This window comes from Hemitrygon akajei, chromosome 9, assembly GCF_048418815.1.
Source record: "Hemitrygon akajei chromosome 9, sHemAka1.3, whole genome shotgun sequence".
Lineage (NCBI taxonomy): Eukaryota > Metazoa > Chordata > Chondrichthyes > Myliobatiformes > Dasyatidae > Hemitrygon > Hemitrygon akajei.
The window spans coordinates 107,240,546-107,264,960 of NC_133132.1; the positions used below are offsets into that span (position 1 = coordinate 107,240,546).

A 24,415-nucleotide genomic window follows, 5' to 3' on the forward strand; every position below is an offset into this window, starting at 1 on the left:
GTAAAGAGGAGAAATGGCCAGTATAGGAGTGCGGGAGAGCCCGATATGACTGGTGGATTGACCATATGACATTGGCACAAAATTAGGGCACTCATCTCATCTAGTCTTTTCCACCATTCCATCCACCAATAAAGGGGATTTATTTTCCCCTTTCAACCCCATTTTTCTGCCTTCTCCCCATAATGTTTGATGGTCTAACTTAATCAAGAACATATTTACTTTCGCTTTAAGTACATCAATTGACTTGGCTGCCACAGCCACCTGTGACAATGAATTCCACAGATTCATTACCTACTGACTAAAGAAGTTTCTCCTCCTTGGTAGAAGGTTTCTCTGTTTTTCTGAAGTCATACAATTTGGAAATAGGCCATTCGGCCCAACTGGCCAATGCTGACCAAGGTGCCCCATCCAAGCTAGTCGCATTTGTCCACATTTGGGTGATGTCACTCTTGCCATTTTCTTCCCACTACCTGTCCAACTGTCTTTTAAATATTTTTATTGTATCTGCCTTGACCACTTCCTCTGATAGCACATTCTAGATGCATACCAGTGGTATGATACCACCCCTCTCAAGTTCCAATTAAGTACAGGTTCCCCCCGCTATCCAAAAGTAGAGCGTTCCTATAAAAACTTTCGTAAGCCGAAATGGCGTAAAGTGAAGAAGCAATTACCATTAATTTATATGGGAATAATTTTTGTGCATTCCCAGACCCAAAAAGTCACCTACCAAATCATACCAAATAACACACAAAACCTATAATAACACTAACATATAGTAAAAAGCAGGAATGATATGATAAATACACAGTCTATATAAAGTAGAAATAATGTACGTACAGTGTAGTTTCACTTAGCAGATTCGGGAAGATTTAGCCAAAGCCGATTTGTAGAAAAAAATCAGCACGTACACACATGCTCACACACCTGCCCGCGCAAGGCTTCACGGTCATGGTAGTCTTTCTCGGGGTAAACACAAGTTTAAAGCGGGCGCCTTTTCCCGTAAAAGTGAAAATCCCCTTCGGATTTTTTTCAGTTAGCCAGAACAGGTACTAATGTAGGTCTTTCGTAAAAGTGAAGAGGCATAAAGTGAACTTTCCTAAAGCAGGAAACACCTGTATTTCCCCTCCCATGTTAAATCTGTGCCCTCTAGTTCTTGATTCCCCAAACCTGGGAAAAAGACTGTGTATTCACCATATTTATACCCCACATGATTTTATACACTCTGTAGGATCACCTCTCTGTTTCCTTCGTTCCGAAGTCTGAGCTTATTCAAACTCTCGATGTGATTGGGTTTGGAGTCTCCAATACACAGCATCATGGAGGGTTTCAGACTTAGCCAGAGTCTAAAACAACCCTCCCAAACATTGAGGACATTTTAAAGAGGCAGTTTTTCATTGGACCTTTCCACACACATGCTCGTGCATCTGACAATAAACTCGATTTTGAATTACTGTGCTGGTGTTGCTTAACTGTTTTAGAACCAGTAGAACTCAATGGGTACAGAGATGAAGCCTGAAGTCAGTGCTGGCTCAGACAGTTATAGCAAAGCTCTAAACAGTCTCAAGAAAGGAGAGTTGATATCAGGAAGTCACCCAGGAACTGGGTGTGCAGTTTTGGGCTCTATTTTAGAAAGGATATACTGACATTCGACAGGGTTCAGAGAAGATTCACGAGAATGATTCCAGGAATGAAAGGGTTACCATATGAGGAACGTCTGGCAGCTCTTGTGCTGTATTCCCTGGAGTTCAGGAGAATGAGGGGGGATCTCATAGAAACATTCTGAATGTTAAAAGGCCTGAACAGATTAGAAATGGCAAAATTATTTCCAATTGTAGGGGAGTCTAGGACAAGAGGGCATGACTTCAGGATTGAAAGACATCCATATAGAACTGAGATGCAGAGAAATTACATTCGTCAGAGAGTGGCAAATCTGTGGAATTTGTTGCCACGAGCGGCTGTGAGGCTAAGTCATCAGGAGCATTTAAGGCAGAGATAGATAGGTTCTTGATTAGCCAGGGCATCAAAGGGTATGGGGAGAAGGCAGAAGAGTTGGGATGACCGAAAGAATTGGATCAGCCACAATTGAATGGTGGAGCAGACTCAGTGGGCCGAATGGCCTACTTCTGCTCCTATACCTTATGGTCTTAGGAAACCCTTGTAATAATCAAGTCAGGAGATACTGTTCTTTAGTTGAAGAAACTTGTAAGATTACCAGCAGAATTCAGAGAGGTAGAACATAGAACATTGATTAGTACAGCACAGGAACTGGCCCTTCTCCCACAATGTTGGGCAAATCCAAATAAGTTATTAATAAACAACTCCAACCTGTCTAATTACCCCTGCCTGCCCAATGCCTATATCCTACTATTTTCCTCACATTCATGTGCCTATTTTAACGTCTCTTAAGACTCTCTAATGCTCCTTTTTTTAAGAGGGTTGTAGAGGCCGATATATTAACAGACTTTAGGCAGACTATAAACATCTAAACAACAGCTTTCAACATGTAAAACAAGAATAAACTGAAATAGCTTATGACTGCTAGATTATTTAGTACAATCTTGTTAATGATTTATCCTTATGAGTGTTTCATGGAACAATATATTTGTATATGGAATGAGCTAACATTGGCTTAGTGATATTTCTGTAGTGTGCATGAATTGTACAGGGAATTTTGGTTAAACTATATTATAATACCATTTGTTTTCTTAGAAATAGATATGTTTGTTATTAAAATGCTGACAGCCTGATTACATTGCAAAGAAAATGATGTCATCCATCACCCCAGATCCGAGACGCCAAATTGCATTAGAATCATAAAATTATGATTACTTGTCGAACTATACCACCACAAATCATCATTGTGTGGATATGAATCCCTGATTGTTGTTTTAAATAGCGTTCAGCAAATTTGCTTCAAAAGATTTACATGTTCTACACTGGGCTACAATTTCATCTGACTATTGAATACATTTCATTTTTATAACCCTTGTTAACTAAACTTATTAATCAACATTATCTCCAACCATAATGTTGAGATAAATTTTTGTCTTGTTGTGTTCAGTAAGTAATTCAATCACAAACAAGCAAATGAGAAGTCTTCTCGAGCATCAACCTGATGTTAACAATACGGGAATCTTTGAATTGTAAGTAGTTCTGATCTTGAAGTGCAGATTTCACTAATATGTCTTCTTGAAGAGGTATCTTTGTGAAGGCGCTTTGGTTTAACAAGGAGTTAAACCAAAATATCGGCCTGAAAAATTGACTGTTCATTCCTTTCCATAGATGCTGCCTGACCTGCAGAGCTCCTCCAGTGTTTTGAATGTGTCAATGTTTACAGGGTTTGCAGTATGTGATGGAGGTGAAATAGGCAAAGAAAAGAATAGGCAATTCTACACTGCCATCATAGAGACCATCCTCATGTTAGCCATTACTGTTTGGTTTGGTGCAGCATCCTGTCACAATATACAAAATATACAACAAACTGTCAGATCAGCAGAAAAAGTTATTGTCTGCAGTGTACCATCACTGCAGGTCTTGCATGTGTCCAGGACAAAGAAGTGGGCAGGAAAATCATTGCCGACACTACCCACCCGGCAAACTGCCTTTTTCTTGTTATCGCAAGACCTGTTGGACATTGGTAATGTAGAACACTGCAAGTCTAGTTCAATGGTCCATCAGTAAGACTGATGACGGGGCAGCTGTGTTGCCTCGGGTGTGTTGCAGACTAGGCTCTCATGCTGCAGGGGAGGAGACAGAGGAGGCAGTGTTGGAGAGAACAGAGGCCTCTGTGGACACGCTGGGATCGGTACTGGGTTGGGGTATGGCCCCTCCCATCAGTTCTGTGCTCTGGTGTTCACTATGCTGCCCTCTGGTGTTTTAACCATATAACAATTACAGCACGGAAACAAGTCATCTTGGCCCTTCTAGTCCGTGCCGAACACTTACTCTCACACTTTTCCTAGGTGCTGCCTCTTATGTAATTCTTTATTATTTATAATTGTTGAAAGTTGTTTTTTGTTGCATGTTGTGCCCTGACCAAATCATCACAGCAAATTCCTAATACATGTAAATGTATATGGCAAATAAAGTTGATCCTTGATCTTTGATCCTATCTCTGCACTCTTACTGGTTTAATGGCATATTTCCTATAATAGGGTGATTAAAACAGCACTTAATACTTCAGGTGTGGTTTCACCAACATCCCAGACAGTTGACACGTAACGTTTCAATTGCTGTATTCAGTGCCTTGACTGTGGCAGGCTAGTGTGCCAAATTCTCCCTCACCACTGCATCTGCTTGTGGCACTACTTTCAAGGAAACATGTACCTGCATATGGAGGTCATTCTGTTCTCCAACACTGCAGGTACCTACTGTTCACTGTTCTGCTTTGAGATCATAGCTTAGCTGTTTTTTTTTTAATTCACAGAGGTAGTTTTGCAGACAGAGAGGGGAGTTAGAGATCAGGTTTGGGTTTAGGGACAGATGGTGGAGGAGTTAAAGGTCAGGCCTCTGCTCTATGTTTGACATTCACAATCCCGTGATGTGAACTAGTGACAAAGGACATCTGTATTCCACGCCTCCACTCTGTGATTGAAGGCCACATGAGCAGGAAGCACAAGGAGGCACGAAAAGTGGTCAGTTGGTGCACCAGAATTCAAACCTGGAGTTAGGCTGGAGTTCAGATTCACACAATTGGCTAGTCGGTGGCACTATACTGACGATCGGAGCCTGAAGATTGATTGGAAGTCTGGAAATCAAAGCCTGATGTCTAAAACCTGGAGACTGGAGGCCTGTTCTGGAGTTGGAGGGATGTCTCTTTGAGTGGGTGGGAGAAAGGGAGGAAAGGGTCCTGTTTGACTGTTAATGTTTGTCACTTGTTGTGTTGTGTGTTGTTCTGCCAAGCATTGTGGCAGGCTATGTTGATGCTGGAATGTGTCACAACACCTGCAGGCTGCCCTCAGCAAACCCTTGGGTGTGTTGGTTGTTAATATATACAACACATTACACCGTGTGTTTCAATTTACATAAATAAATGAATAAATGATAAATGATACATAAATAAATGATAAAATCTGAAAATCCTATCCTGCTTGGACTTCCCAAATGAATGTCATTTACCAGTCCTTGATCCATTGGCTGATCAAGAACCCTATGAAATTTCTGACAACCTTTGTGAGTGCAGCAAGACTAAAGTCTCAGAAGGATCTCCACACCCTCAAGCCTCTAACATAACATGACTGCAATGTTCAGCAGAACAACACTAGCAGCAACAACAACACAACAATAGCAAAACAAGCTACTTGCCTTCCTCTCACTCACATCCACAGACTGTCCTCCAACTCCTGGACAGACTGCCTAAGGGCTTCCATTATTTCAAATTCATGCATGACTAACAGTTACTGACTGATATCCACAGCTTGTGGCCCTGTCCTTCTGCAGAGTGCTTCACAGCGAGAATGCTAATGCAAGTAAAATTCCCAGGCTTACTACTGACATAGTTGAAAATCTGGCACAGGCCTTAAAACATTGACACTGGTATTGTTCTATCAGAAGAGGTGTATTGGGAGATGACTCAAGAGAAAAGGGTAAGACCTACAAGCAGCCAAGGTGTAGACAATACAGAAGATGAGAGGATTGGAAAAAATAACGTGTGGGAGGACATTGATGGCAAGGGAGCAAAGAGAGCTTCAGAACATAGCTCTAAAAAGATGGTAAACCATAAAGTGATTGGAAATCCAATCAAAATGAGTTAAACTTTCAGTACACTGAAGTTGAAAATAAATCACAGATACAGAATAGATATAGAAAGATTTTCATTTGTACAGCAAAGTAAAGCTGGAAAGCCTCAATAAAAACAGTCATCAAGTAATGTATCAAGGCATAGCCTGAGAGTAGAAGGATATCCATTGAGATCAGAGCAGAGGGGAAATTTATTTTGCTAGAGTGTGGTGTATCTATGGAGTTTATTGCAATAAGCAGCTGTGGAAACCAAGTCACTGGTATTTAAAGTGAAATTTGATAGGTACTTAATTAGGAAGTGTGTCAAAGGTTATGCAGAGAAGGCAGGAGAATGGAGTTGTGTGGGAAAATAAACCAGCCATGATTGAATGATAAAGCAGACTCAAAAGGCTGTTAGCAAAGTTCTGCTCCTATATCAAAGACTAAAGATCAAAGGAAATTTATTATCAAAATACATACACACATATATTTCACAATAAGCTATCTGAGGCAGTTTCTTGCAGGCATTTACAGGAAAACAAAGAAATAGAATAGAATTTACAAAAAAACTATACATTAACTAACGAACAACTATTATGCAAAAGAAGACACATCATGCAAATAATAATAAATAAGTAAATAAATAATACTGAGGACATGAGCTTCAGAGTTCTTGAAAGTGTGCCTGTGGGTTGTGGCATCAGTTCAGTGTTGAGGTGAGTGAAGATATCCTCACTGATTCAGGAGCCTGATAGTTGAAGGGTGAGCACTGTTCCTGAAGCTGGTGGTCTGAGACCTAAAGCTCCTGTACCTACTTCACAATGGTAGCAGCCAGAAGAGAGCATAGACTGGATGGTGGTGGTCCTTGATGATGGTACATAATTAGTAGCAGTGTCAATGGTTTTGGGGAGAAGGAAAAAGAATCGGGTTGAGAGGGATTGTAAATCAGCCATGATTGATGGCAAAGCAGACCCTATGGACTGATCAGTTTAGTTCTGCTCCCGTGTCCTATAGTCTTATGGTCTAACAGTGAACTCAGAATAAACCCTATCACCCAAACATCATGGCTGATTTTTAACTGCTCTCTAAAATGGCAGTTGTGTATAAGTTGTGATAGGTGAGAGTTGCTAACCTACCCAGTAACACACATATCCTGTGATAAAGTAAGGAAAAAGCAAGGATTTCAAAACTTCACTGCTCTGTGTGCAAGTCTCTGGTTTAGAAACACAAGACTCCACATGGTGAACCATACTGCTGACATATTTGGGTTCACATATAACCACATCCAGCAACGTTCAGATCATGCACATATCTCAGTTTAAAGTAATCCAGAGGAGAAAATTAAATTATCCCAGAATAAAAATAGTCAAAAACAGGAGATTCTGCAGATGCCAGAAATCTAAAGTAACACACACAAAATGCTGGAAGAACTTAGAACTTAGCAGCATCTACAGAGGGGAAAAATAGTCAATGTTTCAGGCTGAGACATACATCAGGATTGGAATAGAAGGGGTAGGAAACCAGAATAAGAATGTGGGGAAAGGGGAAGGAGGGCAAGCTAGAAGGTGATAGATAAGAAAATGTGGATGGGAGAGGGGGGATGAAGTGAGAAGCTGGGAGGTGCTAGGAAGAAACAGTTAAGGGTTGAAGAAGAAGGAATCCTATAGGAGAGACGAGTGGACCATGGGAGAAAGGGAAGGAGGAGGGGCACCAGAGGGGGTGAGGAGAAGAGAAGAGTTATGAGGGGAATCAAAATGGGAAATGGAAGAAGAATAAAAATAGTCAATGAGTGATTCTATTCAGCAGAGAAAAACAATCAGAAATGGACAAAGAAATCCATCCTAGAAACAAAATGTATGATTGCATTTGAAAAGACAACAATTCTTTCCCTATTCAGAATGCTGAAATAGATGTAATAATGTACCAGAATATGAATCACCTGAAGTGTCTGGAGATGGCATTTAGTTTGCCCAAAGCCTGGAATCATTTTATCTCCAGCTTTAATTGAATTAAACTGGACTGTGTTCGTAATGTAGACAAGAAAAACAGAATTTATTCCAATCGCAACACTTTATTTAAGCACAAAGAGTTATCAGGAACTCCGAAGCATTTGAAATAACCATTGAATATTTATCTTGAATAGCCACAGCTGCAGGAAGAGGAAAATTAACTGTTCGGAGATTAACAGGAAATTAAAATTAACAAAATACTGCATGCCTGAGATGCAAGAACTGAGATGTTGTTTCCCCACCTGCTACCAGATCTAACTTATTTTCTCTCTTTCTCAGTTCTAATGGACAGTCAGTTATTAGCAATGATTAGCTTTATTTGCAACTTGTACATTGAAACATACATTGTTTTGCATCAAATCAAATCAGTGAGCTTTATACTTGGCAGCCAGCAAGTGTCACCACTCTTCCAGCACTGACATAGCATGCCCACAACTCACTAATCCTAACCTGTACATCTTTGGAACATGGGAGGAAAGCAAGGCACCTGGGGGAAACTTAAGCAGTCTTGGGGAAAATCGACAACCTTCTTATGGACTGCGGTGAAAACTGAACCCCAATCTATAAAATCTAGTTCAATTGCGCTAACTGTTATGAAATCATGCCGTAAGCTCTTTGAGATGAAACATTATCTCTTTCCATTCACGCTGCCTGACCTACTGACATTTTGCAGCATCTTTTGTTGTAATTTGAGATTATTAAAATGGCATGACCCTCACACGGCAGAAATAAACCATGAGTTTATAATCCCGTTCACAGAAATCAACAGCTTGGGAACGTACAAGCTGTGAAATAAAGAAAAAACATGATGTGCCAAAGTGAATTAGCTGAAATGATCTGAAATGGAAACACCAATGCTCAGGAATGGAAAAGACTCCAGAAAATGGTGGACATACCCTCCTCATCATTAGTATAAAGCGTTGCCATAAGATGTGTGCATGTGACAAATAAAGGGCATTTTAAATATTTATCTTTAAAAAAGTAATAGTAAGGTAGAGTTCATGGACTGTTCAGAAATTTGAAGTTATGTACATATTATGGTAGAAGCAAGGCAACAGTTGCAGTCTGCCCTGCACAATTTTCACTAACTTCCATTCAAGATCCAAAGTTCAAAGCAAATTTATTATAAAAGTACATGCATGACACCTGAGATTCATTTACTTATGGGCATTCATAGTAAATACAAAGAAACACAATGAAATTAATGAAAAACTGTACATAAACAAAGATAAACAAACAACCAATATGCAAAAGACAACAAATTGCACAAATACAAAAACAGAAAAAAATAATAAATAAACAAATTATAAATATTGAGAACCTGAATTGGAGAGTCCTTGAAAGTCAGTTTATAGTTTGTGAAACTAGTTTAGTGTTGGGGTGAGTGAAGTTATCCATGATGGTTCAGAAGCCAGATGATTGAGGGGTACTAACTGTTCCTGAACCTGGTGGTTTGGTACCTAAGGCTCCTGTACCTTCTTCCTGATGGCAGCAGTATGAAAAGAACATGGCCTAGATGGCTTCACTTGATGCAAACAACATACTTGTATATTCTTGAGATTAGTCAGGTGGTTAAAGGTGGTTAAACAGGGTTGAGAGAAATAATAAATCAGACATGGTGGAATGACAGAGCAGACTCGATGGGCTGAATGGCCCAATTCTGCTCCTATGTCTTACGGTGTTATTTCACTGTATGTTTTGATGTACATATGATAAATAGAGCCAAGTTTATCTTAATGTTCAGTCTGATTGCTGTAGAGAGAGCTGTAATTACCTCCTGGTTTTCACAAAACCTAGAGTGTCCTGTAGAGGGCTCCATGTCCCTACTGCTGATCCACAGCTGTAAGTTTTAGTGCAGAAGCACAGAGAGAAAGTCTCTGGGAAATTACGTGCAATGAAGTGTGAGCTCAATTTGGCCTCTGCTCACTGCTAAATCTGGACCAGAGTCCTGAGAATGCCAAGAATTTGCACCAGTTGTTTGAAAATTCCACTGGAAGCAATCAGATCGATGGCAAAGGACTGCTCATAAATAATCCAGTGACTATTCAGTAAGAATACATCAGACGGTCTACACCATCCTCTGAACTGAGAATTTTGTAAATCTGCTATACAATAGCATAGCATGGAGGAGAGTTAACCCATCTCTCTAAAAGCACAACATATAAAAGTATTGCAGCTGAGATTGCCAACATTATTTGAAATGAGCCATTATCTCATCTACAACCAAAGATCATTTATTAGAATTGTTGGGAAGTATACCTGCATTTTTATGCAGAGATTTCCATTCATTGAAACTGCATACAACCTATCGAGCAAAATCACTCAGGTTCCACTAAATAAGATTTAGCCATGGGAAATTCTTCATGGTTAGCAACTAAACAATTACATTCCCAGAAAGAAACCCTCTCTTGCTATTTCCCTCTCTCTCAGCCACTCCATCTGCAATCTCCCCTTTATCTTTTTTCTCTTATGCCCTCTGCTTTTCCTTGTCCCTCTTGTTCTTTCACTCTTTTCCTCCTCCTGTCTCCCATTCTATCACCCTCCCTGTCCCCCTCTCTCTCCCTCCTTATTCTTCTTTCTTTTACAAACCTCTCACATTTTCTCATCTTATTTCCCCTTTCTTCCTTCCTCTTTCTTTCCCTCTCTATATCTTTCTCCCTCCATCTTCTCTTTGCTTTTCCTCATCAGTCTTCTCTTTCTCTTCCCTCTTCCCCACTCTCTCTGCTCTCACACAATTTCCCCTTTCTCTCAATTTCATTCATCCCTTTTTCTCTCTCTATCTCTCTCCTCTCTATCTCCCATTCTCTCTTTCCCCTCACACTCTTTCTCTCCATTTATCTCACATTTCTCTCTAACTCTCATTCACACCCACTTCAACACTAAGACAATGCTTTCCAGTTAGACCAGTCCAATTGAGCACTGAGTTATAAAGGGGGAAAGGTGTGTGCCAAATTAACATGCAGATTGTCATTCTCACATGTGGTATTTATTGGATTTTCCAAGGCACTGTTCTTGATACTTGAGATAGTATTTTGCAAATAATTCTGAGAAAGATTTGCCTTTTTCCCCTCAGAATGTAGCAAATTAGCAGCCTCAAATGAAAAGTGGGTATGACTTTTTTCCTCCTTCCGTTGAATAATTTCATTGTGTACAGGATATGTTGAGGCTCTGCGACAACTTCTTCCACCAGACCATCAGACTGCTTAATTCATGCTGATGCAACTGTATTTCTATGTGATATTGACTATCCCGTTGTAGATAATATTTATTATAAATTACAAAAATTGTACACTTCACATTTGAATGGAGAAATGACAAAGATTTTTACTCCTTATGTAGATGAAGGATGAAAGTAATAAAGTCAATTCAATTCAAACATTTTATGCAATTTCAACAGAACATGTTAACTCCTGTACTCAATACATTAATTTATGAAGGCAATCTGCCAAAAGTTTACATTATTACCCTATTTACCTGTGACGCCACTTTCAAGGAATTATGGATCACATTTGTCTGCATGAAGATCCATCTGCCTTTTTTCAGCCCACTTTCCCAGCTGATCCACATCCTGTAGCAAGCTATGATAGCTTTCTGCATTGTCTAATACAACTACAATCTCAGTGTCATCAACAAATTTGCTTATCCTGTTCACCAGATTTTCATCCAGATTGTTGATATAGATGGCAAATTACAATGGACCCTGCACCAATCCCTTTGACACACCACTAGACACAGGCCTCCTGTCAGAGAGGTAATGATCTACCATCATTGTCTGGCTTCTCCCATGTCTATTCTAATTTATTACCTCATCTTGAGTAACAAGGGCCTGAATCCTAATAACCAAACTCACAGGCAGGACCCTGTCAAAGGTGTTGCTGAAGTCCATGTAGACAACATCCACTGCCTCGCCTTCTTCAACTTTCTTGGTAACTTCGTTGAAAATCTATATAAGATTGTTTTGGCCTGACTTACCGCACACAAGGCAATGTTGACTATACCTAACCAGTCACATCTCTGCCCAAATACCTATTTGCTTCCTTTGAATGTATTCCAATAATTTCCCACTACTGATATCAGGCTCACTGGCCTATAACTTGCTGGCTTATTCTCAGATCCCCTGTAATTTTCATGTGGTCTATGGCCTCACTGCCTCATGTCTATTTTTTGAGTGGATGCTGATGCAAAAAATCTATTTAAGATCACCCATATCTCTTCTGGCTCCATGCATAGTTGAACAATCTGATCTTCCAAAGGAGCAATTTTGTCCCTTGCTATCCTGTTGCTCTTAATATATCTGTAGAAGCCCACAGGATTCTCCTTCACCTTGTCTGCTAGAACAATCTTATGCCTTCTTTTAGCCCTCCTGATTTCCTTCTTAAGTGTTATCATCATGTACCTCCTTTGTTTCTACCTGCCTATACTTTCTAGGTTACAACAGGCTTGAAAGGATGCAGAGCTTAGTGAAGAGGCCGACAGAATTCAGTCTAGAAAAATGTGAAGTGAAATGTTAATGGTAAGACATCTCGTATTAGACCATAGATATAGGAGCAGAATTATGCTATTTGGCCTATTGAGTCTGCTCCATCATTTCATCATGGCTGATCCAGTTTTCCTCTCAGCTCCAATCTACACCCTTTTCCCCATATCCTTCATGTGTTGACCAATCAAAATTCTATCAGCCTCTGCTTTAAGTATTTGTCAAGACTTAGCCTCCACAGCTGCCTATGACAAAGATTTCCACAGATTCATCACTCTTTGACTAAAGAAATTCCTCCCACTCTCTGTTCTAAAAGGACACTTCCTTTATTCTGAGGCTGTCCCTCAGGTCCGAGACTCTTCTAATATAGGAAATATTCTCTCCACATCCACTCTATCAAGACTTTTCACCATTCGATAGGTTTCAATTCAACCTTTACTCTTCTGAATTCAAGTGAAAACAGACCCAGAGCTATCAAACACTGTTCCTATGCCTTATGAGAATAGGTTGAGTGAACTTGGCCTTTTCTCCTTGGAGTGACGGAGGATGAGAGGTGACCTGATAGAGGTGTATAAGATGATGAGAGGCATTGATCGTGGGAATATTCAGAGGCTTTTTCCCAGGGATGAAATGGCTAACATGAAAGGGCACAACATTAAGGTGCTTGGAAATTGGTACAGAGGAGATGTCAGGGGCAAGTTTTTTATGCAGAGCGTGGTGAGTGCATGGAATGGGCTGCTGGTGATGGTGGTGGAGGCGGATATGATAGAGTTTTTTAAGAGACTCCTGGATAGGTACATGGAGCTTAGAAAAATAGAGGGCTATGGATAACCTGAGGTAATTTCTAAAGTAAGTACATGTTCAGCACAGCATTGTGGGCCAAAGGGCTTGTATTGTGCTGTAGGTTTTCTATGTTTTTATGTTTCAATGTCATCTGAGTTGAGCAAACTAGGAGTTCTCTCTTTAGAGCAAAATTAATTGAGAGATGACTTGATAGAGAGAATAAAGCATAGAGACACTGGACAGTCATAACCCTTTTCCTAGGGATAGCAATTGGATTCATGCAAGGCTGATTAGAGGACAACAGGCTGATTTGCTTTTGACTGCAGGTGGTCTTTATATTTTTAGCACCCAAAACAAACAAGTGGTCAATGTTTCAGGCTGAGACCCAAATCGTTGGTAGCTCCTTTCCATGGATGTGGCTAACCTGCTGAGTGTCTCCTGCATTTTATGTATTTTGCTTTGGATTTCCAGCTTCTGCAGAATTTCTTGTGTTTATATTCTACACAATATTACACTCAGGGACTGGGGTATATTTTTATTTTCCTTGTGAGACTGTACATTTACTGCCATTCTTTTTATATGTGCTGTGTATGACTGTTGCTACTGTGTTTTGGACCTTGGTCCTGGAGGAACGCTATTTCATTTGGCTGTATCCAAGACTGATTGACAACATCAACTTGATTTAAGATGAGTGGAGGAAAGTTTAAGGTAAAAATTAGATATAGTTGTTTTTTACACAGAGAATAGTAAGTGGTTGGAATGCACAGCCGGGGGAGAGGGAGGAGGGACGCATTGGTGGTAGAAGTTGATAAAATAGGGACATTTTCAGAGTCTCTTAGATAGGCACAAGGATGTAAGAAAACTGTAGGGTTATGGACTGTGTAGGAAGGAAGAGTTAGATTGATAGTGGAGTAGGTTTACATTGGTCAGCACAACATGGTGGGCCAAATGTTATGTACTATGCTATACGTTCTGTTCGAGAATATGTTGCCAAAACGAGTAGTGGAAACAGGTGCTAAAGCAATGTTTTAGACAGACACATCAACATGCAGGGAATGCAGGGATATGGACCATGTACAGACAGATGAGGTTAGCTTAATTTGACATTATGGTCGACACAGACACTGTGCTGTAATGTACAATGTCTTGGTATAACTGTGACAAGTTTGATGTCATTTTAATAATGATGCAGTGTTTCGACCTGAAGTCTCAACAGTTCCTTTTTCCTCACAGATCAATACATACAAAATGCTGGAGGAACTCAGCAAGTCAGTCAGCACCTATGGAGGGGAATAAACAGTTGATGTTTTAGACCAAGTCCAGAATGAGAAGCTGTATTCCTCAGCAGATTGACTGTTGCTCTTGGACTACTAAAATAGATTGTGGGAAATTGGAACATTAGTAAATGGCCAGGAATAGCGTAGTGGGGATTATGAGAAAAGAGTTCAATTCAGGATATCAGGAAAGTGAGAGGTTCTAGATAGCAAGGAATGAGATGGATTCCCCATGTGTGGAAGCAGAAATCCTGGGGAAAAGAGGATTTCCAAGCAGAAATCTTGGGAAGAGGGGAACAAAGTTGGAAAACAGCAGAACCATGTGTAGAATGATGCTAAGTTAGCTTGGGAATAGGGCAGCAAAGTGCATACGTGACCCCAGGGTACAAGGATTGAGACCAGGTTTCTGAGTCAGCAGAACTATTATGAAAGTTCATCCACTATATGGAAAAGGTATTTTCAAGCTTCTTTTTCTTTTGTCTTGACATTTGTTGTACTTATTTAAATTGGGGAACAATGCAAAATGATTTCAAAAGCCAACTGTAATTTATTCTAGAGGGTCAAATAAAACACTCAAAATCCAGACTGTATAATATCTATTGTAGAGTTACATATTGAGCATTATGTTTCACTTGCTTATTCGCGTATTTGTCTGCAGTTCAATAAATTCCCTTGGTTGCCTTAGTCTTTAGGATAACTAATGTTGTAGTACTTTGTGATAACTTTTAGATGAGGAAAAATAGCCAGTGGAGAATAATTATACAGAAGGGCATTTTTTAAAATCCTAAATGATTCCTGAGAAAGCTGCCGAACTCTCAAGAATAATGAAGATGTCATTGTTCACAGAGAGAGGCTGTAAGGAATTTAATGGAGGAATAAGCAGTGAATAAGTATGGAAGAAATTGAAGAATTTGAGATTGAAGTGGCTGAAGGAATTGGTATAAATTCTAACGTATACTAATCTCATCTGATAACTCCAATTTGACCTTATAAATGGTTCATCAAAGAAAGGGCACAAACAATAATGAAACATATAGAACAGAGACTTGTATTCCACTGAGTTCTGGTTGTTCTATTGCAGGAAGGATAGGGAGACCATCAGTCTATTTGAAACCTCCACCCATAAACACAGCCCACCACTGCTGACCACCACCACATCTACATCATCTAGTGTAACGTCATGTATATACAGTACAGTACAATCAGTCAATGTACACTCAGAGGCTACTTCATTTGGGGCTACCTCCTGCTGCTGTAGCAATGTTTGACATGTGCATTCAGAGGTGCTCTTTTCACACTACTGTTGTAAATTGTGGTTATTTGAGTTACTTTCACCCTCCTGTCAGTTTGAATCATCCGGCTATTTTCCTCCGACCTCTCTCATCAACAAGGCATTTTTGCCCACAGAACTGCCACTCACTATTTTTTTGCACCATTCTCTATAAACTTGAGGGGCTGTTGTGTGTGAAAATCACAGGAGATCAGCAATTTTTGAGATACTCAAACCACTCACTATGGCAGCAACAATCAAAGTCACTTAGATCACATTTCTTCTCATTCTGATGTCTGAACAACAATTGAACCTCTTGACTATGTCTGTATGCTTTTATGTATTGAGTTGGCTGATTAGATATTTGCATTAATGAGCAGCTGTACAAGGGGAGGGGGAGAGGGAGAGGGGAGGGTAGAGAGAGAGAGAGAGTGTGTGTGTGTATATATACATATGTTACTTGTACATTGTGCTTTATAGGATTGCTTTTATATTTATATTTATTGTTTTTTATTGTGCCTTTATATAGATTGTGTTTTTTTCATGCTTCATCAGATTTGGAGAAACAATCATTTTATTTTCCTTTACCTTTGTGTACTGAAGAATGACAATAAACAATCGTGAATCTTGAAAGGTATTTCTATAAAGCTACTAGATGCAACTCAACTGAATTTTTTCAATGTTTAACTCCATCCACCTTTTATCTGTAGTGCTCGTGTGCTGTTGAAAATGTGCTCGAGAGCATGGAGTTGCTATTATCTAGGGTGACCGTTCATGATGATGGATAAACATTTACTGCATCAATCTAACTCTTTCTCTTTGTAAAAGTCCTTCTTCAAACAATTTACATAATTACTTTCAAGAGTACTTGATGTTTCTGTTTCAGTAACTACTTGTGGCATACAGTTCCAGGTTGTAATCAATGTGTGTGGAGATTATTTACCAGTCAACCGTTTAATTATTTCTGTTAGAAATAATGTGCATTGTCCTGCAAGGTAGTGGACTCTGCCCAATACATCATGGGTAAATATCTCCCCACCATCAGTGGTATCTAGTCAGTGTTGCCTCAAGAAGGTAACATCCAAAATCAAATATTCTCACAATGTGGGTCTCGCCATCTTCTCACTGCTATGAGAAAGCATCAGGACTGGATAGTGTGAACTTCAAGGTCCTAAAGAAGTGTGTTGAGCAGCTGTGTGGAGTTCTCCAGCGCATTTTAAATCTGAGTTTTAGCCTGGAAAGGGTCCCAATTGTGTGGAAAACATCATGTGTGGTTCCCAGTACCGAAAACGAGCCAACCCAAAGTTTTGAATGACTACTGCCCAGTGACCCTGACCTCACAAATCATGAAGACCCGTGAGAGGCTGGGCCTGGCTCATCTCTGACCCCTGGTTAGATCAGCCCTTGATCCCCTGCAGTTTGCCTATCAGGAACACACTGGATGATGCTATCATCTACCTGCAGGACCTACGAGTACCTGGGAGTGCACCTGGAAGACAGACTTGAGTGCAGCACCAACACAGAGGTTCTGTACAAGAAGGGCCAGAGTTGTCTCTACTTCTTGAGGAGATTGAGGTCCTTTGGAGTATGCAGGCCTTTTCTTCACATATTCTACCAGTCTGTTGTCACTAGTACAATCTTCTATGCTAGGGCAATGGCATCAACATGGGTGATGGCAACGGGCTCAATAAACTGATTCAAAAGTCTTACACTGTTCTAGGAGTTAAACTGGATGTACTGGAGGCTGTAGCAGAACAAAGAACCCTTCGGAATACCCTGACAATTCTGGACAATGTTTCTCACTCTGTACATGCCATCTTGGCTGAATGGAGGAGCACTTTCAGTAATAGACTAAGACAACTGTGATACTCCAAAGAGTGCTATATGAGGTCATTCTTACCCTCGGCTACTAGCCAGGGAAGTGAGGAACCCACTCCTGTTATACTGTTATTAATCTCTGTTTACCAGAGCTCTGCTTAAACTCAGTTTAGCACAGTTTACACAACCTGCTATAACGGACACCCTGTGCAATACTGTGCAATATTACCATCACTTGTTATCTGGATGGTCAGAATGTCACCCATTACTGTATAATATTATGGTAATTCGTGCACTACCATCTTATCAGTGTGAACTTGGTAAACTTGTAAATCTTGTAAACCTTGTCAATCTTGTAAATCTTGTGATCTTTGATTAGTAAATCTTGTAGATTGTATTTTTAAGGTAAGTATTTTAATTCTTTTTTACTTCTCTTGTAATACATGAATATCTGTGCACTTGTAATGCTACTGTGACATTATAATTTCCTTTGTGATAAGTATCTATCTATCTACCATGCTCAGTAGGAGGTACAGAAACACCAGGTTGAAAAACAACTACTTCCCTTCAACCATTTGGATCTTTAAGAAACTGATACAACCTTAAAAAAAAAGCCATTTTAGCAACACTACGAACACTTTGACCAGTTTGCACAAAAAATGGGTTTGCTTTTTTTTTAATTGTGTTCTCTACTGAAAAGAAATTGTGTGTCATTTATGTTTAAGTTATGTTTCATTTATGCATTTATTGTGACTCCACAACAGTGACTCTACTTTGTTAGGAGTTTGAGGAACTTCAATATGTCACGAAAGACACTTGCAAATTTCTGCAAATATATTGTGGAGAGCATTCTGACTGGTTGCATCATTGCGTCATACGGATGGTCCAATACACAGGATCACAAGAAGCTGAAGAGGATTGTGGACTCAACCAGCCAGCTCCATTATGAGCACAACCCTCCACAACATCGAAGAAATCATCAAGATATGATAACTCAAGAAGGGTCTATCTTGGCCATGTCCTCTTCTGATTACTACCATCAGATTTCTGAATTGTCCATGAATACTACCACTTTTTACTGTTGTATTTATTTATTTTGTAATTTATAGTGCACTGCACTACCACTGCAAAACAACAATCTTCACATCATATATGATAGTGATAATAAACTTGATTCTGCTTCTGTTTCTGATGCTGCTGCACACATTGCACTTACGCACACAGATCCATGTGCGTAGGCCATTAAACTCAACTTCGACCTTTGACAAACGTAACCAGATGGCCATTGAATATGTTTTTGTTATCGTTAAAATGCACTTGTGCATTCCCCTTGCTAATGATAAAATAGCTGCCTGTGCCTTTAAGAGAAAACGGTGATGGCATTTTGCATGGGTGGAACAGAACGAAGAGTTGCCATGTTCTAGAAAGGATGACGTTCGAGTGCTTTTCCCAGGTTTGGTGAGGAAAGGTGAATAATATTTGATAATATCCATGTAGATTCATTATACTAGTTTGTAAATCTAGAATATCAGTAATTTGACATGTTTTACATGTGGATGTGTTAGATTTTTGCAAGTAAAATTGATCAGCACTGGATAGCGTGATTACAAAGTTCCTTAATTGGCCTACTAGGTTAGTTTTTTTAATAGTAATTTAATTACAAGACAATATATTGTAGAAGTTTATTTGTCTTTCTTTATTGTTTCATAACTGAATTTGAATGAAACACAGTAATGTGAATGTGTTAATCTCTGTTCATGCAGCTTGAGCGAGGAGAACTCATTTCAAGTTCTACCCTAAATGCATTTGGAAGTAAAGCACATGTATTCCAAATGTAAGTATATCTCTTAGCTGAGATGAGATGTATTTATTCATATTTTCAATGTTGTGTATAAGGTACAGGTGGTGGGATTCTAACATTATTTGTATTGTGTTTTTCAGATTTGCCACTACTGTATTGGTTTTGTATTCTGATTTAGTTATTTTCATACTGCATATGTAACAAGAGTATGGTCTGAAGTTAAACTGAGATTGTAGTAGCGGGAAATGTTTAAATGTATTTTGTTGTTTTTGTTTTGATACCCTCTTTCTGCAATAAAACATCCAAAACATAAAGGAATTTAAGACCCAGAAAAGTCTTTGTTGTCCTGCGAGTGTACTTTTCACCAAGCTACAAAATCTAAAACCAGCTCCAGCACCTCTCTAATAATGCAATGCAGTACAGAACTAAGCTCATATCTACCTTGAGTTCACACAGATAAAATTATAAATGCATGGTGCATTTTATTGATCTAATGATTAAAGATGAGTGCTATTTGTCATATGTACATCGAAACATGCAATGAAATGCATCGTTTGAATCAAGAACTAACACAGTGTGAGGATACACTGTGGGCAGCTCACAATCACTGCCATGGTTCTAGTGCCAGCACAGCATGCCCTCAATTTAGTAACCCACACATCTTTAAAATGTGTGTGGAAACTGGGGCATCCAGAGGAAACCCACATGGACATGGGGAGAACACACAAACCTCTTACTGCATTTTATATTTTTTTCATTATTGTGTATTACAACGTACTGCTGCCCTTAAAAGACATATTTCACAACATATGCCAGTGTTATTAAACCTGATTCTGATAATAAGAATGAAGCACAAAGTTTGTTGCTCATGATCATTTATTAAGCACAAATAGAACCAAGGAATTGGAAAAGAAGTAGTGGGAGAAGGCGACAGCAGAAGAGAACAAAGCGGAGAGAACAAAGTGCTCTGCTCTTCTTTTACCACATTGCTAATTGAATTTCCATAGTTAAGACATTTCATTCAAATGTTGTAGATAAGAGTTAGTCAACCAGACAGCCCCTATTCAAATTCTACAATACCCAAGAACCTTCAGAGTAATATAGAAGAACTGTAACCACTAGGAAACATACTAAACAATAAGACGTGTGAAGGTATTTATATAAAAATACAAAAAAACATTAAAAAGTTAATCTACAAGGAAAATAAGTTATACAATCTAATTGAACAGTGTGGAACTTAAATTGATTCTGAAGGTCTTTGGCATAAACAGAATGTCTGCATAATTCATAATACCAAAACTGACAAAACTGAGAGGCAAAAATGGAGTCATTACACCGGAAATCTGTGGTTAAACAACAGGACAAGGGAGTAAAGTAGCAAGTTCGGTGGTCAAAGCCCAAAGGTCAATCAGCAGTCTAAAATTAGAGTCACTGTCACAGAAAAGTACAGCACAGAAACAGGACCTTTGGCCCAACTGGTCTCTGCTGAACCACTTAAACTATGGGCTCCCGTGGACATGTACTGGGACCAGAGACCCTCATTCCTCTATTGGATTCTGATCCACTTTACTAAATTACCATCCAGATCATTGATATGGATGACAAACAACAAAGGACCCAACACCAATTCCTGTGGCACATCACTAGTCACAGGTCTCCATTCAGAGAGGCAATCACTCTCCTGCAAAGTAAATGTCAAACCAAATTTACTAGCTCATCCTTATTGCCTAAGAACTGGAAACTTCTTGACCAACCTCCCATGCAGGACCATGCACCTCATGTTTTATGAGGATGGGCTGTGCATCCTCATCTTTCTTTGGCATCTCTGAAGATTGTCTCTACCTGACTCAGTAGGTCAGGTAGCATCTATAGATATGAATAAACAGTCAATGCTGCAGACCAAGACACTTCATCAGGACTGGAAAAGAAGGGGAAAAATGCCAGAATAAGGAGGGGAGGGGAATGAGTACAAGCTGAAAGATGATAGGTGAGGCCAGGTGGATGGGAGAGGGGAGATTAAGTAAGAAACTGGGAGATAATAAGAGAAAAAGGGCTGAAGAAGGAATCAGATTGGAGAGGAAAATGGACCATGGGCGAAAGGAAGGAGAAGGGACCTTGGGGAGGAGATGATACGTAAGGGTGGTCAGAGTGGGGTAATGAAGAAGGGGAGGGAGGAAAAAATTACCAGAAGCCGTAGGAATTAGTGCTTATGCCATCAGGTTGGAGGTTACCTAGATGGAATATAAGGTATTGCTCATACAATCTGAGTGTAGCTTCATTGTGACAGAAGAGGAGGTTCTAGACTGACTTGTGAGAATGGAATGGGGGTTGGAATATTCATTTACAAACTTCTACAGATACACTGTTGAAAGTTTCCTGACTGGTTGCATTGCTGTCTGGTACAGCAATTCAAATGTACAGGAACATGAGAAGTAACAGAGAGTAGTGCACTCTGCCCAGTAATCATGAGCACATCTGTCCTCATCATCAGATGTATCTACAGCATACGCTGCCTCAAGAAGACAATATCTATCATCAAAGGTCCCCAATATCTGGGCCAGGGCATCTTCTTGCAGTTACCATCAGGCAGGAGGTATAGAAGCCTGAGATCCCACACATCCAGGTTCAAGAGCATCATTTCAACAATTCAGTTTTTGAACCAACCAACACAACCCGAAATACAACATTATGTTCTCTTGGCACTTTGTTCTAACTGTGTTGGAATTGTGTGTAATTTATATTTAATGTTATGATATTCTTGTCAATGCTGCTGATTTGATGCTACTTGTCTGTGATGCTGCTGCAAGTAAGTTTTTCATTACACATGTGGATAAATATATTTACATACAAGACAACTTTGACTTTCAACAACTTGAAGGCCAAGTGTTGGACATTCACTCTGTATCAAGGTTCATCTCTGAGTGTAGCCTGTCAGTAAAACACTGATTGCTCATTAATTTCCATAGATGCTGTCTGACCTGCTGAGTTTCTACAGAATTTTGTGTGTGTTCAGGTAATTAAATTCCTATACTGGGGTTGGAGACTGACTTCCAACCCCAGGACCGACTGCCTCTAGAGTACTAGATACCAGACTCTTAAACTGCGGATATAAGCCCTCTGACCACCAGACATGCCAACCCAGGAGCTTCAGCAACTGAGCCTCGACCTCTGGACTCACTGACTTCAGTTATCAACCTTCAGGCTTTGATCTTCTGTATTAACCACAGGGCTCACTGATCATGGGACCGTGAACTGTAGCCCTAGAGCTCTGGATTCACACAGACCTCCAATCTTGGAACACTGACCTGGAGAGTCACCAGCCCCTGATCTTAGGGCTCGCTGACCAATATTCTTGATTATGGGAATTAATGGTTTTCATCCTCAGTGCCTGCCAAACCAAACCCCAGGGATTGCAGTCTTTGAACTGTGGAGTACTCTGACCTCGACTCAGAGCACCTACTCCTGCCTCTCTTTACACTTACTGTCTTCTAACATTCCTCAATGCTGACCCTAAACACTGACTGATCCCCCAACTCCCCACACTGTCCTCAAGACATTCCTACAAATCTCAGATTATCTATGTCTGAGGTATGACCTTGACAGAAGTCGCACCTCAGCAACATCTTGAATCTTGCACTTCATTGTTTTTGCACATTAACAATTCATTCCATTCACTGACAGATGTGAACACATTTGAATGAGATTAAAAACAAGACAAGCGTAATAGAAAGTTAGTGGAAGTCTACTCACCTTATCGGGGTCTGTGGTGCTAATAACCCAGATGCAGTGTGCATTATTCTCGTACTGGACGGGGTAATTGGGAGACGTGATGATACCACTTGGACCATGTAGGTTGGAGCCACATGTTCTTGCTAAAACAAAAACGGAGATGAGTGAATATTGTTTAAAAAAAAGCTTGTTACATCCATCAATCTCTGACTCATTAATCAGAACTAGATCAAGCTTATTATGAGTATAGGAGTAAAGAGGTCCTTCTGCAGCTGTACAGGGCCCTGGTGAGACCCCACCTGGAGTATTGTGTGCAGTTTTGGTCTCCAAATTTGAGGAAGGACATTCTTGTTATTGAGGGAGTGCGGCGTAGGTTCACAAGGTTAATTCCCGGAATGGCGGGACTGTCATATGTTGAAAGATTGGAGCGACTGGGCTTGTATACACTGGAATTTAGAAGGATGAGGGGGATCTGATTGAAACATATAAGATTATTAAGGGATTGGACACGCTGGAGGCAGGAAGCATGTTCCCGCTGATGGGTGAGTCCAGAACTAGAGGCCACAGTTTAAGAATAAGGGGTAGGCCATTTAGAACAGAGATGCAGAAAAACATTTTCACCCAGAGAGTGGTGGATATGTGGAATGCTCTGCCCCAGAAGGCAGTGGAGGCCAAGTCTCCGGATGCATTCAAGAGAGAGTTAGATAGAGCTCTTATAGATAGCGGGGTCAAGGGATATAGTGAGAGGGCAGGAACGGGGTACTGATTGTGTATGATCAGCCATGATCACAGTGAATGGTGGTGCTGGCTAGAAGGGCTGAATGGCCTACTCCTGCACCTACTGTCTATTGTCTATCACTGAAATATGATGAATCCTGAAATAGACACTCCCAAACTTTATCAAGGATTGACAATCCAGAAAATTCACACTGTTGGATTAGACTGTTTAATTGTCATTTTCTTTGCAGCTTAACAACTAATTACCTGTTTGTATTTTATATAATTAAACACATGTAAGTCAATGGTCACAGTGTGTATACGCAGTTGTACAGTACATCCCATAGTGATTACATTTGCATGACTCTGGAAAATACTCTGGTATCGCAATTTTTGAATAAAGGTTATCTGTTTGGTTGATTTGTATCTGCAAATTTAAAAGGAGTGTTTCTTATGTATGGTTAAAAAAAAGAACTGGCCACACAGTCCCACCATCATGGCTTCTTCTCTCCCTTCCCTTACTTGACCTCTGTCACAGTTAGTTTTCAATTTTCTTTGTTTTATTAACACTTAATAAAATGACTATGAAGCAACAAGCTTTATGCTTCTTTCTTGACTTCTGAAAGAACCTTGGATTAAAAACATCAGAATCCAACAACATCTCTGAATTCAGTTTACTAGCACTGACTTAAATGATGTGAAAATTTATTGTCTTGCAGCATCAGCAAAGACATAAACATCACTATAAATCACAAATTAAATAAAATATGCAAAAAAAGAATGATGAGGTTTATTGGCTGTTCAGAAATTTGATGTGGG

General features: G+C 39.8%; 1 protein-coding gene across 1 annotated transcript in view; it reads right to left on the bottom strand.

Annotated features, from left to right (window-relative positions):
• The window catches only part of LOC140733433 (CUB and sushi domain-containing protein 1-like), a 2,013,313-nt gene that overhangs the window by 599,324 nt on the left and 1,389,574 nt on the right, over window positions 1-24,415 (bottom strand). Inside the window, exon 10 of the mRNA XM_073056756.1 lies at window positions 22,901-23,022. Within this exon, the coding sequence (XP_072912857.1) occupies window positions 22,901-23,022 (122 nt within the window). The remainder of the gene's footprint in view (window positions 1-22,900; window positions 23,023-24,415) is intronic.